The 16,677-nt window shown below is 43.4% G+C and overlaps 1 protein-coding gene across 1 annotated transcript; it reads right to left on the bottom strand.

The window, feature by feature from the left end:
- Positions 1–1,083: 1,083 nt before the first annotated feature.
- LOC125539625 (26S proteasome non-ATPase regulatory subunit 13 homolog B-like) lies at positions 1,084–4,366 on the bottom strand. Its single transcript, XM_048703123.1, has 6 exons — positions 4,098–4,366; positions 2,941–3,387; positions 2,779–2,859; positions 1,772–1,968; positions 1,567–1,666; positions 1,084–1,456 (listed from the first exon to the last, which is right to left on the bottom strand). The coding sequence occupies exons 1-6, from the start codon at positions 4,248–4,250 to the stop codon at positions 1,271–1,273; spliced, it is 1,164 nt and encodes a 387-aa protein (XP_048559080.1). The 5' UTR covers positions 4,251–4,366; the 3' UTR covers positions 1,084–1,270.
- Between the last annotated feature and the right edge of the window lie 12,311 nt (positions 4,367–16,677).

Here is a 16,677-nt window from a genome sequence, read left to right on the forward strand (position 1 = left end):
TTGAGGCCGTAGCATCTCAGGACACATGGATTTGGCATGCATTCTTTGAGTTGCCGGGAACACTCAATGATATCAATATCCTCAATAGATCTCCTTTGTTCAAAAGATTAATTTCTGGGGATGCTCCAGCTTGCAACTACAAAATCATGGACAATGAGTACTCAATGGGATACTATCTCACCGATGGCATCTATCCCGAATGGGCAACTCTTGTGAAGTCCATCAAGGAGAAAAATGGGGTGCCCTTAACAAGAAAAGAGGCTCATTTCACCAGGGCACAAGAGGCAGCCCGCAAGGATATTGAGAGAGCTTTCGGTGTTTTGCAAGCAAGGTTTGCCATAGTTTGTGGTCCAGCTCGGTTTTGGGACAAAAAAACCTTAATGAACATCATGAAATGTTGTGTGATTCTACACAACATGATCCTAGAGGATGAAAGAGGGTTAAACCTCCCTTGTTTCTATGACAATGTTGGTACCCGTGTGCAACCGGAAAGAAATCCTTCTCGCATACACGCTTTTCTTCAAGCACATCGTGAGATTGAGGATGCAACCACTCATGGTCGGCTCCGGGATGATCTAATAGAGCACCACTAGCAGTTGGATGGGCGGCGCATTGGTCCATGATGTATCTTTGTTTTACTTTTCTATGTCCTATTTGATTCGAACAATTATGTAATTTGCTCAAACATTGTTGTAATAATTTGAATGATTATTGTTTTATTCGGTGTTGTAATAATAACTAGAATGATTATTGTTTTATGTCAAATGTGATGAAATTTGTGATGTCATATGATGAAATGTGTGATATATGAAATGACAGTTTTAAAGGTTGGGGTTGAGGCAAAGACTAGAACCTTCAAATCCAACCCTTAAAGCAGTTTAAGGGTTGGGTTTGAGGGATCTAGTCTTTGCCCCTGTTTTTCAACTCTTAAAAGTGTCAAAAAGTGGCACTTCTCAACCCTTAAAACTGCTACAAGGGTTTAGGGGTTCTACTAGTAATGCTCTTAGACTGCTATATTAGATGATAGGCTACCGAGAGGGTTTGTACGCAAACAAGAACCAGATTTCACTTCACTTTGGTGCGTCAGGAAAGAGCCATTGCGCATACAGCGAGTTCCACGTCAAAACAAAACAAGACTGATCATCATGTTTACAAACAAATCTTTCTAGGTTTTGCGAGATTGCAGCCTAAGAATCAATACAAATTTCAAATCCATCTGTTCACTTTGTGTAAGGTCACAGCCATCGTTCAACAGGGGACCAAAAGAACATCACGAAGCTACCAGGTCGGGTGTCTCGGCTTCAACAGATAGCAAAGTAGTGTGCACCTTCCCGACCCAGGTATCAAGCCGGTCACGCAGGGATTTCACTTGGTCAATCCCAAGGACCCTCGGTTGCGCCCATGAAACATGGACAGTCCCGTCGACCCCATCAATAATGCCTTCGATAAGATGAGCCTACAATTTTAAAGGTAACGGTGTCATCGTTTCACTTATAAGCAAATAAGTGTCACTGGAACTAGGGTTGGAACTATTTTACAGCGACGAGAAAGGGGCTTTAGACTTACAGAGAGGCTCTTCATTAGTAGATACTCCACATCTTCAACTGAGAGCCTGGTCTGTTCAGCTATAGTGCTCAACGGGATTGTACGGTCTTGGGATGCTCGACTGCAATGGATAAAAACGGTTAGGGAACAAAGCTTAGCTCTGAATAGTAACAGACGGGTAACATCGATGAGCATCTTAGCTTGAATTGTACCACACATGAATTACCTGAAAATGATTTCCATCAAGCAAAGGATATTGATCTTTTCAAGAAGTTCCCTCTCCTTCTGTACCAAAGCAGGCTGCGCACTCAAAGCGGCGGCGTGAACTTTGCAGAGTTCCTGGTAGGACGCTAGATTGCCAGAGTTGAACGCTTGCAATATATGATAAATCCACTCCACCGATGTTCCCACAAGGCTGTGGATCTACATGGTATCCGGAAGGGGAATTAGAGGTGCACACAGATACAGCAAAATCATGCAAATTTTGGTGATCCAAAATCACAAAGAAGGCACTACAGCTGAAAAACAGCCTGACACTAATTCAGCCAAATATTTCACAGCTAACATCACCAATTGTAATGTCACCACCAGCTTCAAATTTTCAATGAAGAAATTGAACCACACAAAGTAAATATAATCACGACTTTGTTTCAACACTGAATTCCAGATATTTCAACAGAATGCCCCTTAATTCCCAGCTTTAAAATCAATAGCTCTATTCTAATGGCAAAAATTGCTCTTGTCAGAGGCAAAATATAGCAAAGATAAGAAAACAACTATCAAGAATGACCAGCTCAGTTGAATGTAAGCTCACACAATGACATAAAATAGGCCAAAAAGGCAAAATAAACATGGTTTCGTTACAAGAAACTAAAAATACATACTTCTTTATGACCTGCTAGTCTGATCAGGAGCTAAATGTAACTGTTCATCCTCCTTTTTGTTCAAATATGAATTAAGTATACATGCTTGCAAGCAGAATGGGCAACCAATAATATTTATACAAGAATGTGTCACTCAACAATTCAAGCATCACTAAGCCTACAGTTAGCTCTTTACAGGGGTAGCCATGGGTATCACGTACTCCCTCCATGCCATAATTCTTGTCTTGGTTTTAGTTCAGATTTGAACTAAAACCACGACAAGAATTATGGAACGGAGGGAGTAAGTAGTAAAGTGTAACCAGACAACAAAGATGAAATGCACATATAAATTATAAGTATAAGGACATACAATTGGATGGGCAAGCAACTCCCCGAAGTTGTATATGTTGTCACCCAATAAAGCAGCAAGTGAGAGGTCAAATGCCAGGTTCTGCAGGTAATTATTGGAATCAGAAACAGCAACCATCAAATCCAACTTTTCATGCCGAAAGAGCAGGTAAGCAAACAATACCTGTTTGAATGGTTCTGAAAGTGACTCCACTGTTGTGTATGCAAGATAGAGAAGAGCATTTTTATAGAATTCAGAATAGTCTTGACACACTTTATGGTACTGAGAACATAACCAATAATAGGTCGAATGTACTGAAGGATCAACATCGTCCATGCTATCCAAAGTGGTTTTCCCCTCGTCTACCAGTTTCTTACACTCCTTTTGATTCCCTTTCTCAAGAAGAAAACTTGCAATCTGCATCTTCACATACAGAATGGGCTCTTCAACCCGTGATTCCTTGGTATCACGCAGCTTCGAAATTACGCCTTCGAGATAGCTTATACCGGCATCTTTATCTGAATACTGGCGTGAAACTACTACCGCGAAGTGAGCAAATTTAAGAAGATTGATCTTGCTCTCGAAATCAGAGATGAAATGAGTATACAGCTGAATCAGAGCATCACCCGCCTGTACAAAAGGAAAAGACCACACAGTGGTGATAAGCCCCGTGACATGGCAAGCAATATCTCGAAAAAGCAACCAAATGTAATGCAAGTATTTCAGGGTTTCAGGAATCATGATGAAACTTTCAGAACAGAAAATATGGTACATGTACATCTGTGACATATTACTATAGTAGACAGCAAAGATATTATGATTATACTTCTTCAGATTTCTGCGCTACTGAATTGAACCAAAAACATGCAGGTACTGGGACATCTCTTCAGTATACGACTCATGACATTTGTAATACATGAGAAAAAATGCTCAATATCTTCATCAGACGACCCGTGAATCACAGGTCGCATGACATAACGAAGTGCAGGTCGTAGCATACATAATTAACAAATCAACGGAGTGAATTAAGATACTGCTCTGAACTGAAGCAAGCCAGGCAGTTTTGTGCAAGACACCCTAAAGGGAGAGTGTTGGCAACTTGGCACCATCCAGTTTATCAGCTACCTTCGGCCAAAGGGAGCTAGCCCCACTGGTATCAACTCCCAACAACGAGGTACTCCCAATCAGGGCGGCAATATTTTCCCGGGAGATCAGGGGCGCCTCGCCTAACAGGGAGCCTAAAGGGAGTCTCCTTCAACCCTAAAAGCAGATCAAAGCGCGCTACATGATACGAACTACCGGGAGAGGGGGTAGGGAGGGGCGGATCGAGTCAACCGGACCTGGACGACGGCGAGGGCGAGGAACTGGTCAAGCTTGAGGGTGAGTTGGTGCCAGAGCTTCCGCTGGTAGAGGTCGGCGAGGGCGGCGTACCACTCCGCCAGCTCCGGCCGGGTCGAGCCCTGCGCCTCCAGGAACTCCAGCGGCGCCGCCATCGCCTGGTCTCCGCCGCTTCCTTTCCCTTCCTTTCTTCCCGGCCAAGAAGACGGAGACGAGGAGCAGCAAGGGCTGGATCTGTTTCGGTCGCGGTGCGGTCGGACTCGCACTCCTCCGCGATGCTCCAGACTAATAGCAACTCTGACCCATCCCTAAAATTTGACTAAAACTCTATTTCCAAAACTTGTAATTTCGCTCACCAATCTGTGCTTGAATGTTAGGAAGACAACGTGGTATTCGCATTTACAGGGTTCAAGTCGTAGATTTAGATATAAATGCTCATATTTTTCTGTATTTATTTTAGGCATTTTGATGATGTGCATTTATTACAAAAGACGTCACATAAACTAAAACTTATAATTCCTTCCATCTAAATAAAACTTGTAATTCTTAAACATAGGAGGTGCCATCTACATATCATTTAAATGTAAATCCCAAATTAGTTTTCTACCACACATCATATTACATATCATTGTACGAGAAAATGGTTTTAGACCATTTTCATCAAATACCTTGTGTATGTCACTGTTGGAGGACACGATGGCCAGAGCAGACTGGGAGCTCACCACCAGCATTGGAGGGAGGCGAAGATGTGTCATGGCTTGATACCCAGCATCAGTGACGCCCGAGGCCATAGTAGGCGTCGTGACATAGACATAGAAGGTGCCCAGGAGCCCTAGAGGAGGTGTAACTGTGCGTGGGAGGATGCTTGGGAGGTGGAAGTGATCGAGCACGATAGCGTGGAGATGTGCTAACGCGACATCAACGGCCACAGACTTGGGCTTGGTTGTGAGAAGTGTCAACAGATAGAGGAGGCTCGGAAGGCGGAGAAATGCAACACCCTGAGCGGGAAAGGTGAGGACGTGGATGACAATATGAACCCCCCCCCCCCCCCACACACACACATGCTCAAACAAATGTTATTGGGGTTAGGGATTGAGATGGAGCAAACTTTTGGGACATCTTTTTGTAATATCCAAAAAAGTTTTGAAAAACATATCTATAACAATACATTTATGTAAAAAAATGATTAGAATATTACTGTAATTTTTGATAGTGAAATTGCTTTGTTTATTTAATTTTGGCCAAGCTATACTCTAAAAAATCCCTACAACATTTTTAACACATTGGGCTTTTTCCCAGTCCACCAAATGCCTCACACGAACACGAGGAGCCCTTATCACACGAGGCACGACCCCGCAACCGCTTACCGCCCTTCCTGCCCTAGGTTTCTTGCCTCTACCTCCATCTTCCTCGTCATCCCCAATGAGCTCGCTAAGTATATCATCTCCTGCCCCTAGCTCACTATGGATCGTCTCCTCCGACCGCATTTTCGATTATTTCCTATTCTCGCTAAGCTACTTTTTTTCTATAAGATAATATTACATCATTGTATTTGTTGGGGAACGTGGTGATTTCAAAAAAAATTCTACGCACACACACAGGATCATGGTGATGCATAGCAACGAGAGGGGAGAGTGTGTCTACGTACCCTCGTAGACCGAAAGCGGAAGCGTTAGCACAACGCAATTGATGTAGTCGTATGTCTTCACGATCCGACCGATCCAAGTACTGAACGCACGGTACCTCCAAGTTCAACACACGTTCAGCTCGATGATGTCCCATGAACTCCGATCCAGCAGAGCTTCACGGGAGAGTTTCTTCGGCACGACGGCATGATGACGGTGATGATGATGCTACTGATAACCCACAAGTATAGGGGATCGCAATAGTTTTCGATAAGTAAGAGTGTCGAACCCAACAAGGAGCTAAAGGCATAAAAAATATTCCCTCAAGTTCTATCGACCACCGATACAACTCTACGCATGCTTGACATTCGTTTTACCTAGAACAAGTATGAAACTAGAAGTATTTTGTAGGTGTTGTTGGATAGGGTTGTAAGGTAATAAAGAGCATGTAAATAAAAAGTAGGGGCTGTTTAGATAAGGACACAACTAAGTTAGTTTTAGTAAAGAGCTTTTTGTTACGAGAAAGTTATTTGTCCCTAGACAATCGATAACTAGATCGGTAATCATTATTGTAATTTTATTTGAGGGAGAGGCATAAACTAACATACTTTCTCTACTTGGATCATATGCACTTATGATTGGAACTCTAGCAAGCATCTGCAACTACTAAAGAACATTAAGGTAAAACCCAACCATAGCATTAAAGTATCAAGTCCTCTTTATCCCATACGCAAACAATCTACTTACTCGGGTGTGTGCTTCTATCACTCACGCCACCCACCATAAGCAAATCATGAACATATTGCAAACCCTACAGCGGGAATCCCTCACGCTTGCGCGACACGGAGAGCACCATAGGACAACACCAATAATACAACATGCAACTCAAACCAATCACGATCATCAAATAACCCATCGGACAAAACGGATCTACTCAAACATCATAGGATAGCCATACATCATTGGGAAATAATATATAGCGTTGAGCACCATGTTTAAGTAGAGATTACAGCGGGTAAGAGAGGGGTTACACCGCTGCATAGAGGGGGAAGAGTTGGTGATGATGGCGGTGAAGTTGTTGGTGAAGATTGCGGTGATGATGATGGCCCCGACGGTGTTCCGACGCCACCGGAAGAGAGGGGGAGAGGGCCCCCCCTTCTTCTTCTTCTTCCTTGACCTCCTCCCTAGATGGGAGAAGGGTTTCCCCTCTGGTCCTTGGTCTCCATGGCATGGGAGGGGCGAGAGCCCCTCCGAGATTGGATCTGTCTCTCTGTTTCTGCGTTCTGGTATTCTGCCCTTTCACCGTTTCTTATATTCCCGGAGATTTATAACTCTGATTGGGCTGAAATTTTAACACGATCTCTATCCGGATATTAACTTTCTTGCGGCGAAAGAAGGGCATCAACTGCCTTATGGGGTGGCCACGAGGGTCAGGGGCGCGCCCCCTGCCTCGTGGCTGAAGGAAATATGCCCTAGAGGCAATAATAAAGTTATTATTTATTTCCTTATATCATGATAAATGTTTATTATTCATGCTAGAATTGTATTAACCGGAAACATAATACATGTGTGAATACATAGACAAACAGAGTGTCACTAGTATGCCTCTACTTGACTAGCTCGTTAATCAAAGATGGTTATGTTTCCTAACCATGGACAAAGAGTTGTTATTTGATTAACGGGATCACATCATTAGGTGAATGATATGATTGACATGAACCATTCCATTAGCTTAGCACCCGATCGTTTAGTATGTTGCTATTGCTTTCTTCATGACTTATACATGTTCCTATGACTATGAGATTATGCAACTCCCGTTTGCCAGAGGAACACTTTGTGTGCTACTAAACGTCACAACGTAACTGGGTGATTATAAAGGTGCTCTACAGGTGTCTCCAAAGGTACATGTTGGGTTGGCGTATTTCGAGATTAGGATTTGTCACTCCGATTGTCGGAGAGGTATCTCTGGGCCCACTCGGTAATGCACATCACATAAGCCTTGCAAGCATTGCAACTAATGAGTTAGTTGTGAGATGATGTATTACGGAACGAGTAAAGAGACTTGCCGGTAATGAGATTGAACTTGGTATTGAGATACCGACGATCGAATCTCGGGCAAGTAACATACCGATGACAAAGGGAACAAAGTATGTTGTTATGCAGTCTGACCGATAAAAGATCTTCGTAGAATATGTAGGAGCCAATATGAGCATCCAGGTTCCGCTATTGGTTATTGACCAGAGACGTGTCTCGGTCATTTCTACATTTTTCTCGAACCCGTAGGGTCCGCACGCTTAAGGTTTCGATGACAGTTATATTATGAGTTTATGCATTTTGATGTACCGAAGTTTGTTTGGAGTCCCGGATGTGATCACGGACATGACGAGGAGTTTCGAAATGGTCGAGACATAAATATTGATATATTGGAAGCCTATATTTGGATATTGGAAGTGGTCCGGGTGAAATCGGGATTTTACCGGAGTACCGGGAGGTTACCGGAACCCCCCGGGAGGTATATGGGCCTTAGTGGGCTTTAGTGGAAGAGAGGAGAGGTGGCCAGGGCTGGGTCGCGTGCCCCTCCCCCCTAGTCCAAATAGGATAAGGAGAGGGGGGCGGCGCCCCCCCCCCTTCGTTCTCTCTCTCCTCTTTCCCCCCTCCCGAATCCTATTCCAACTAGGAAAGGGGGGGAATCCTACTCCCGGTGGGAGTAGGACTCCTCCTGGCGCGCCCTCCTCCTGGCCGGCCGCACCCCCCCTTTGATCCTTTATATACGGGGGCAGGGGGCACCCCTAGACACACAAGTTGATCCACGTGATCATATTCTTAACCGTGTGCGGTGCCCCCTTCAACCATAGTCCTCGATAATATTGTAGCGGTGCTTAGGCGAAGCCCTGCGACGGTAGTACATCAAGATCGTCACCACGCCGTCGTGCTGACGGAACTCTTCCCCGACACTTTGCTGGATCGGAGTCCGGGGATCGTCATCAAGCTGAACGTGTGCTAGAACTCGGAGGTGCCGTAGTTTCGGTGCTTGATCGGTCGGGCCGTGAAGACGTACGACTACATCAACCGCGTTGTGCTAACGCTTCCGCTGTCGGTCTACAAGGGTACATAAATCACACTCTCCCCTCTCGTTGCTATGCATCACCATGATCTTGCGTGTGCGTAGGAAATTTTTTGAAATTACTACGTTCCCCAACAGTGGCATCCGAGCCTAGGTTTTATGTGTTGATGTTATATGCACGAGTAGAACACAAGAGTTGTGGGCGATATAAGTCATACTGCTTACCAGCATGTCATACTTTGGTTCGGCGGTATTGTTGGACGAAGCGGCCCGGACCGACATTACGCGTACGCTTACGCGAGACCGGTTCTCACAACGTGCTTTGCACAAAGGTGGCTAGCGGGTGACAGTTTCTCCAACTTTAGTTGAACCGAGTGTGGCTATGCCCGGTCCTTGCGAAGGTTAAAACATCACCAACTTGACAAACTATCGTTGTGGTTTTGATGCGTAGGTAAGATTGGTTCTTGCTTAAGCCCGTAGCAGCCACGTAAAACTTGCAACAACAAAGTAGAGGACGTCTAACTTGTTTTTGCAGGGCATGTTGTGATGTGATATGGTCAAGACATGATGCTAAATTTTATTGTATGAGATGATCATGTTTTGTAACCGAGTTATCGGCAACTGGCAGGGGCCATATGGTTGTCGCTTTATTGTATGCAATGCAATCGCGCTGTAATGCTTTACTTTATCACTAAGCGGTAACGATAGTTGTGGAAGCATAAGATTGGCGAGACGACAATGATGCTACGATGGAGATGAAGGTGTCGCGCCGGTGACGATGGTGATCACGACGGTGCTTCGAAGATGGAGATCACAAGCACAAGATGATGATGGCCATATCATATCACTTATATTGATTGCATGTGATGTCTATCTTTTATGCATCTTATCTTGCTTTGATTGACGGTAGCATTATAAGATGATCTCTCACTAATTATTAAGAAGTGTTCTCCCTGAGTATGCACCATTGCGAAAGTTCTTCGTGCTGAGACACCACGTGATGATCGGGTGTGATAGGCTCTACGTTCAAATACAACGGGTGCAAAACAGTTGCACACGCGGAATACTCAGGTTATACTTGACGAGCCAAGCATATATAGATATGGCCTCGGAACACGGAGACCGAAAGGTTGAGCGTGAATCATATAGTAGATATGATCAACATAGTGATGTTCACCAATGAAACTACTCCATCTCACGTGATGATCGGACATGGTTTAGTTGATTTGGATCACGTAATCACTTAGAGGATTAGAGGGATGTCTATCTAAGTGGGAGTTCTTTAAGTAATATGATTAATTGAACCTAAATTTATCATGAACTTAGTACCTGATAGTATCTTGCTTATTTATGTTTGATTGTAGATAGATGGCCCGTGTTGTTGTTCCGTTGAATTTTAATGCGTTCCTTGAGAAAGCAAAGTTGAAAGATGATGGTAGCAATTACACGGACTGGGTCCGTAACTTGAGGATTATCCTCATTGCTGCACAGAAGAATTACGTCCTGGAAGCACCGCTGGGTGCCAGGCCTGCTGCTGGAGCAACACTAGATGTTATGAACGTCTGGCAGAGCAAAGCTGATGACTACTCGATAGTTCAGTGTGCCATGCTTTACGGCTTAGAATCGGGACTTCAACGACGTTTTGAACGTCATGGAGCATATGAGATGTTCCAGGAGTTGAAGTTAATATTTCAAGCAAATGCCCAGATTGAGAGATATGAAGTATCCAATAAGTTCTATAGCTGCAAGATGGAGGAGAACAGTTCTGTCAGTGAGCATATACTCAAAATGTCTGGGTATAATAATCACTTGATTCAATTGGGAGTTAATCTTCCAGATGATTGCGTCATTGACAGAATTCTCCAATCACTGCCACCAAGCTACAAGAGCTTCGTGATGAACTATAATATGCAAGGGATGAATAAGACTATTCCCGAGCTCTTCGCAGTGCTGAAAGCTGCGGAGGTAGAAATCAAGAAGGAGCATCAAGTGTTGATGGTCAACAAGACCACTAGTTTCAAGAAAAAGGGCAAAGGGAAGAAGAAGGGGAACTTCAAAAAGAAAAGCAAGCAAGTTGCTACTCAAGAGAAGAAACCCAAACCTAGACCTAAGCCTGAAACTGAGTGCTTCTACTGCAAGCAGACTGGTCACTGGAAGCGAAACTGCCCCAAGTATTTGGCGGATAAGAAGGATGGCAAGGTGAACAAAGGTATATGTGATATACATGTTATTGATGTGTACCTTACTAATGCTCGCAGTAGCACCTGGGTATTTGATACTGGTTCTGATGCTAATATTTGCAACTCGAAACAGGGACTACGGATTAAGCGAAGATTGGCTAAGGACGAGGTGACGATGCGCGTGGGAAATGGTTCCAAAGTCGATGTGATCGCAGTCGGCACGCTACCTCTACATCTACCTTCGGGATTAGTATTAGACCTAAATAATTGTTATTTGGTGCCAACGTTAAGCATGAACATTATATCTGGATCTTGTTTGATGCGAGACGGTTATTCATTTAAATCAGAGAATAATGGTTGTTCTATTTACATGAGTAATATCTTTTATGGTCATGCACCCTTAAAGAGTGGTCTATTCTTATAAAATCTCGATAGTAGTGACACACATGTTCATAGTGTTGAAGCCAAAAGATGCAGAGTTGATAATGATAGTGCAACTTATTTGTGGCACTGCCGTTTGGGTCATATCGGTATAAAGCGCATGAAGAAACTCCATACTAATGGGCTTTTGGAACCACTTGATTATGAATCACTTGGTACTTGCGAACCGTGCCTTATGGGTAAGATGACAAAAACACCGTTCTCTGGTACTATGGAGAGAGCAACAGATTTGTTGGAAATCATACATACAGATGTATGTGGTCCGATGAATGTTGAGGCTCGTGGCGGATATCGTTATTTTCTCACCTTCACAGATGACTTAAGCAGATATGGGTATATCTACTTAATGAAACACAAGTCTGAAACGTTTGAAAAGTTCAAAGAATTTCAGAGTGAAGTTGAAAATCATCGTAACAAGAAAATAAAATTCCTACGATCTGATCGTGGAGGAGAATATTTGAGTTACGAGTTTGGTGTACATTTGAAACAATATGGAATAGTTTCGCAACTCACGCCACCCGGAACACCATAGCGTAATGGTGTGTCCGAACGTCGTAATCGTACTTTACTAGATATGGTGCGATCTATGATGTCTCTTACTGATTTACCGCTATCGTTTTGGGGATACGCTCTAGAGACGGCCGCATTCACGTTAAATAGGGCACCATCAAAATCCGTTGAGACGACGCCTTATGAACTGTGGTTTGGCAAGAAACCAAAGTTGTCGTTTCTGAAAGTTTGGGGCTGCGATGCTTATGTGAAAAAGCTTCAACCTGATAAGCTCGAACCCAGATCGGAGAAATGTGTCTTCATAGGATATCCAAAGGAAACTATTGGATACACCTTCTATCACAGATCCGAAGGCAAGACTTTTGTTGCTAAATTCGGAAACTTTCTGGAGAAGGAGTTTCTCTCAAAAGAAGTGAGTGGGAGGAAAGTAGAACTTGACGAGGTAACTGTACCTACTCCCTTATTGGAAAGTAGTACATTACAGAAACCTGTTTCTGCGACACCTACACCAATTAGTGAGGAAGCTAATGATAATGATCATGAAACTTCAGAACAAGATACTACTGAACCTCGTAGATCAACCAGAGTGAGATCCGCGCTAGAGTGGTACGGTAATCCTGTTCTGGAAGTCATGCTACTAGATCATGATGAACCTACGAACTATGAAGAAGCGATGGTGAGCCCAGATTCTGAAAAATGGCTTGAAGCCATGAAATCTGAGATGGGATCCATGTATGAGAACAAAGTATGGACTTTGGTTGACTTGCCCAATGATCGGCAAGCAATTGAGAATAAATGGATCTTCAAGAAGAAGACTGGCGCTGATGGTAATATTATTGTCTACAAAGCTCGACTTGTCGCAAAAGGTTTTCGGCAAGTTCAAGGGATTGACTACGATGAGACCTTCTCACCCGTAGCGATGCTTAAGTCTGTCCGAATCATGTTAGCAATTGCCGCATTTTATGATTATGAAATTTGGCAGATGGATGTCAAAACTACATTCCTGAATGGATTTCTGGAAGAAGAGTTGTATATGATGCAACCAGAAGGTTTTGTCGATCCAAAGGGAGCTAACAAAGTGTGCAAGCTCCAGCGATCCATTTATGGACTGGTGCAAGCCTCTCGGAGTTGGAATAAACGCTTTGATAGTGTGATCAAAGCATTTGGTTTTATACAGACTTTTGGAGAAGCCTGTATTTACAAGAAAGTGAGTGGGAGCTCTGTAGCATTTCTGATATTATATGTGGATGACATATTACTAATTGGAAATGATATAGAATTTCTGGATAGCATAAAGGGATACTTGAATAAGAGTTTTTCAGGGAAAGACCTCGGTGAAGCTGCTTACATATTAGGCATTAAGATCTATAGAGATAGATCAAGACGCTTAATTGGACTTTCACAAAGCACATACCTTGACAAAGTTTTGAAGAAGTTCAAAATGGATCAAGCAAAGAAAGGGTTCTTGCCTGTGTTACAAGGTGTGAAGTTGAGTAAGACTCAATGCCCGACCACTGCAGAAGATAGAGAGAAAATGAAAGATGTTCCCTATGCTTCAGCCATAGGCTCTATCATGTATGCAATGCTGTGTACCAGACCTGATGTGTGCCTTGCTATAAGTCTAGCAGGGAGGTACCAAAGTAATCCAGGAGTGGATCACTGGACACCGGTCAAGAACATCCTGAAATACCTGAAAAAGACTAAGGATATGTTTCTCGTTTATGGAGGTGACAAAGAGCTCATCGTAAATGGTTACGTTGATGCGAGCTTTGACACTGATCCGGACGATTCTAAATCGCAAACCGGATACGTGTCTACATTAAATGGTGGAGCTGTCAGTTGGTGTAGTTCTAAACAAAGCGTCGTGACGGGATCTACGTGTGAAGCGGAATACATAGCTGCTTCGGAAGCAGCAAATGAAGGAGTCTGGATGAAGGAGTTCATATCCGATCTAGGTGTCATACCTAGTGCATCGGGTCCAATGAAAATCTTTTGTGACAATTGAAAGCACAAGTGCTCCCTAGGTGGTTTTGATAATTGATGACAACATATCTCTTGTTGGACTAACATTTCTATCTAGCATGTTTCAGATAAGTTCAACAATGGAGTGGCATGGACTAAAGGTTGTGGGAACTCCTTAGATGCCAAGGACAAAGGATTGGCTAAAGCTTCAAGCTCAAGACTCTTCATTTTACATTTTAGTGATCCAAGATCACATTGAGTCCATAGGAAAAGCCAATACTATCAAGGAGGGATGAGGTGTTGCTTAATGAGCCTCTTGCTTCATGTGCTTAATGATATGCTCCAAAATCCTCAACTACTTTCCCATATCCACATATGACCTAAACCCTAAGCCAAACTCGGTCCTACCGATTCTTCCTATCCGGCGCCACCGAGTTTCACTTGTCATTAGCCACTACCAAACCCTAGCAATTCGGTTCTACCGATAAGGATCTCGGTCTCACCAAGATGGGCTTGCAAACTCTCTGTTACCCATTGCAATATTCTCGGTCCCACCGAGTTTGTGTAATCGGTCCCACCGAGATTGCAATGTAAACTCAGTGTTTCCCCTTTGTAACTTTTCGGTCTCACCGAGTTCCACTCGGTCTCACCGAAAGAGCAAATTGGTCCCACCGAGTTTACCTGACCAACTCTCTGGTTAGCTAATTACCAAATTCGGTCTCACCGAGTTTGTGTAATCGGTCTCACCGAGATTACGTTATGCCCAAACCCTAACCCAATCGGTCCTACGGAGTTGCATGTCAGTCCCACCGAAACTCCTAACGGTCACTAGGTTTACTACTTCGGTCAGACCGAGTTTATTTATTCGGTCCCACCGAGATTGGAAAACTGTGTAACGGTTGGATTTTGTGTGGAGGCTATATATACCCCTCCACCTCCTTCTCATTAAGTGAGAGAGCCATCAGAACACACACACCATTCCTACTCATATGTTCTGAGAGAGAACCACCTACTCATGTGTTGAGACCAAGACATTCCATTCCTACCATATGAATCTTGATCTCTAGCCTTCCCAAGTTGCTTTCCACTCAAATCTTCTTTCCACCAAATCCAAATCCTATGAGAGAGAGTTGAGTGTTGGGGAGACTATCATTTGAAGCACAAGAGCAAGGAGTTCATTACCTACACACCATTTGTTACTTCTTGGAGAGTGGTGTCTCCTAGATTGGCTAGGTGTCACTTGGGAGCCTCCGACAAGATTGTGGAGTTGAACCAAGGAGTTTGTAAGGGCAAGGAGATCGCCTACTTCGTGAAGATCTACCGCTAGTGAGGCAAGTCCTTCGTGGGCGATGGCCATGGTGGGATAGACAAGGTTGCTTCTTCGTGGACCCTTTGTGGGTGGTTGCTTCTTCGTGGAACCTTCGTGGGTGGAGCCCTGTGTGGACTAACCGTTACCCTTGGGTGGAGCCCTGTGTGGACTCGCGCAACCGTTACCCTTCGTGGGTTGAAGTCTCCATCAACGTGGATGTAGGATAGCACCACCTATCCGAACCACGGGAAAAACATCCGTGTCTCCAATAGCGTTTGAATTCTCCAAACCCTTCCCTTTACATTCTTGCAAGTTGCATGCTTTACATTCCGCTGCTCATATACTCTTTGCATACTTGCTTGATATGTATTGTGTGTGTTGAAATTATGCCTAAACTCCACTTAAACCGAAAAAGCTTAAAAATTGCAACTTTAGCACAAAGTGTCTAATCACCCCCCTCTAGACACATCTACTTCTAGATCCTACAAGTGGTATCAGAGCTTTGGTCTCCATTGCCTTGGTTTAATCACCATTGGAGGAAGATGGATGTGTCTACTCTAGGGAGTCTTAGACATAGAGTGCCTATTCTTGATGGAAAGTATTTTCATGAGTGGAAAAATGAGATGCTTGTAATCTTCAATCAATATCATTTGAACAAGTATATTGCTAGCCCTTGTGCACCCCATATTGATCCCTTGCATCCTACCCTAGATGAAGATATTGACATGATTCGCAATCTTAGAACTATCGAGCTCATCATTAGAGGATTGCCCAAAAATTTGATTGCTAGTTTGCCTACTCAAAATTGCGCCTATACTATATGGAAATTTCTTGAGGAAAGGTTTCCCAATCATTCCTTGAAAACTTTGGATGAAATTCTCCATAAATCCATTGCCTTGAGTAAGATGAACTCTAGTGATCCTAGTTTTGGTAAATGTCTTCTTGAACTTGCCAATCTTAAGCATGCTAAAGGAGATGTTGGAATCATTAATGATATCATACTCAAAGCTATAAGAATTCATAAAAGTGACCACTTTGATGATCATTTGTCTGATGAATTACTCTCTCTAGGAAATGATGAATCACAAGATCATGATGAACATGAATATTATGATGATGATGATAGTGACTTCGATCTCGACGATGCAATGAGACATTTTGGTCTTATGGCAAATCTTCGGGGATATGAATCAGGAGGAAAGGAATGGGTTCTTGATAGTGGATGTACTGATCATATGACCGGAGATGAAGAGATGTTTCATGAGCTTGCCGAAAACAACGGCCCTCGAAAATATGTCACCTTTGGTGATAATTCAAAGGGTAAAGTGGTTGGCCTTGGTAAGGTGGCCATCTCACATGATAGTTCCATTCAAAATGTCATGCTCGTTGAATCTCTTGGCTACAACTTACTTTCAGTATCTAGACTTGCTGATTTCGGTTTGAATGTCCTATTTACTGAGGTAGATTGCCAAGTATTTCGTCGAGACAATC

Source organism: Triticum urartu, chromosome 2 (assembly GCF_003073215.2).
Source record: "Triticum urartu cultivar G1812 chromosome 2, Tu2.1, whole genome shotgun sequence".
Classification (NCBI taxonomy): Eukaryota; Viridiplantae; Streptophyta; class Magnoliopsida; order Poales; family Poaceae; genus Triticum; species Triticum urartu.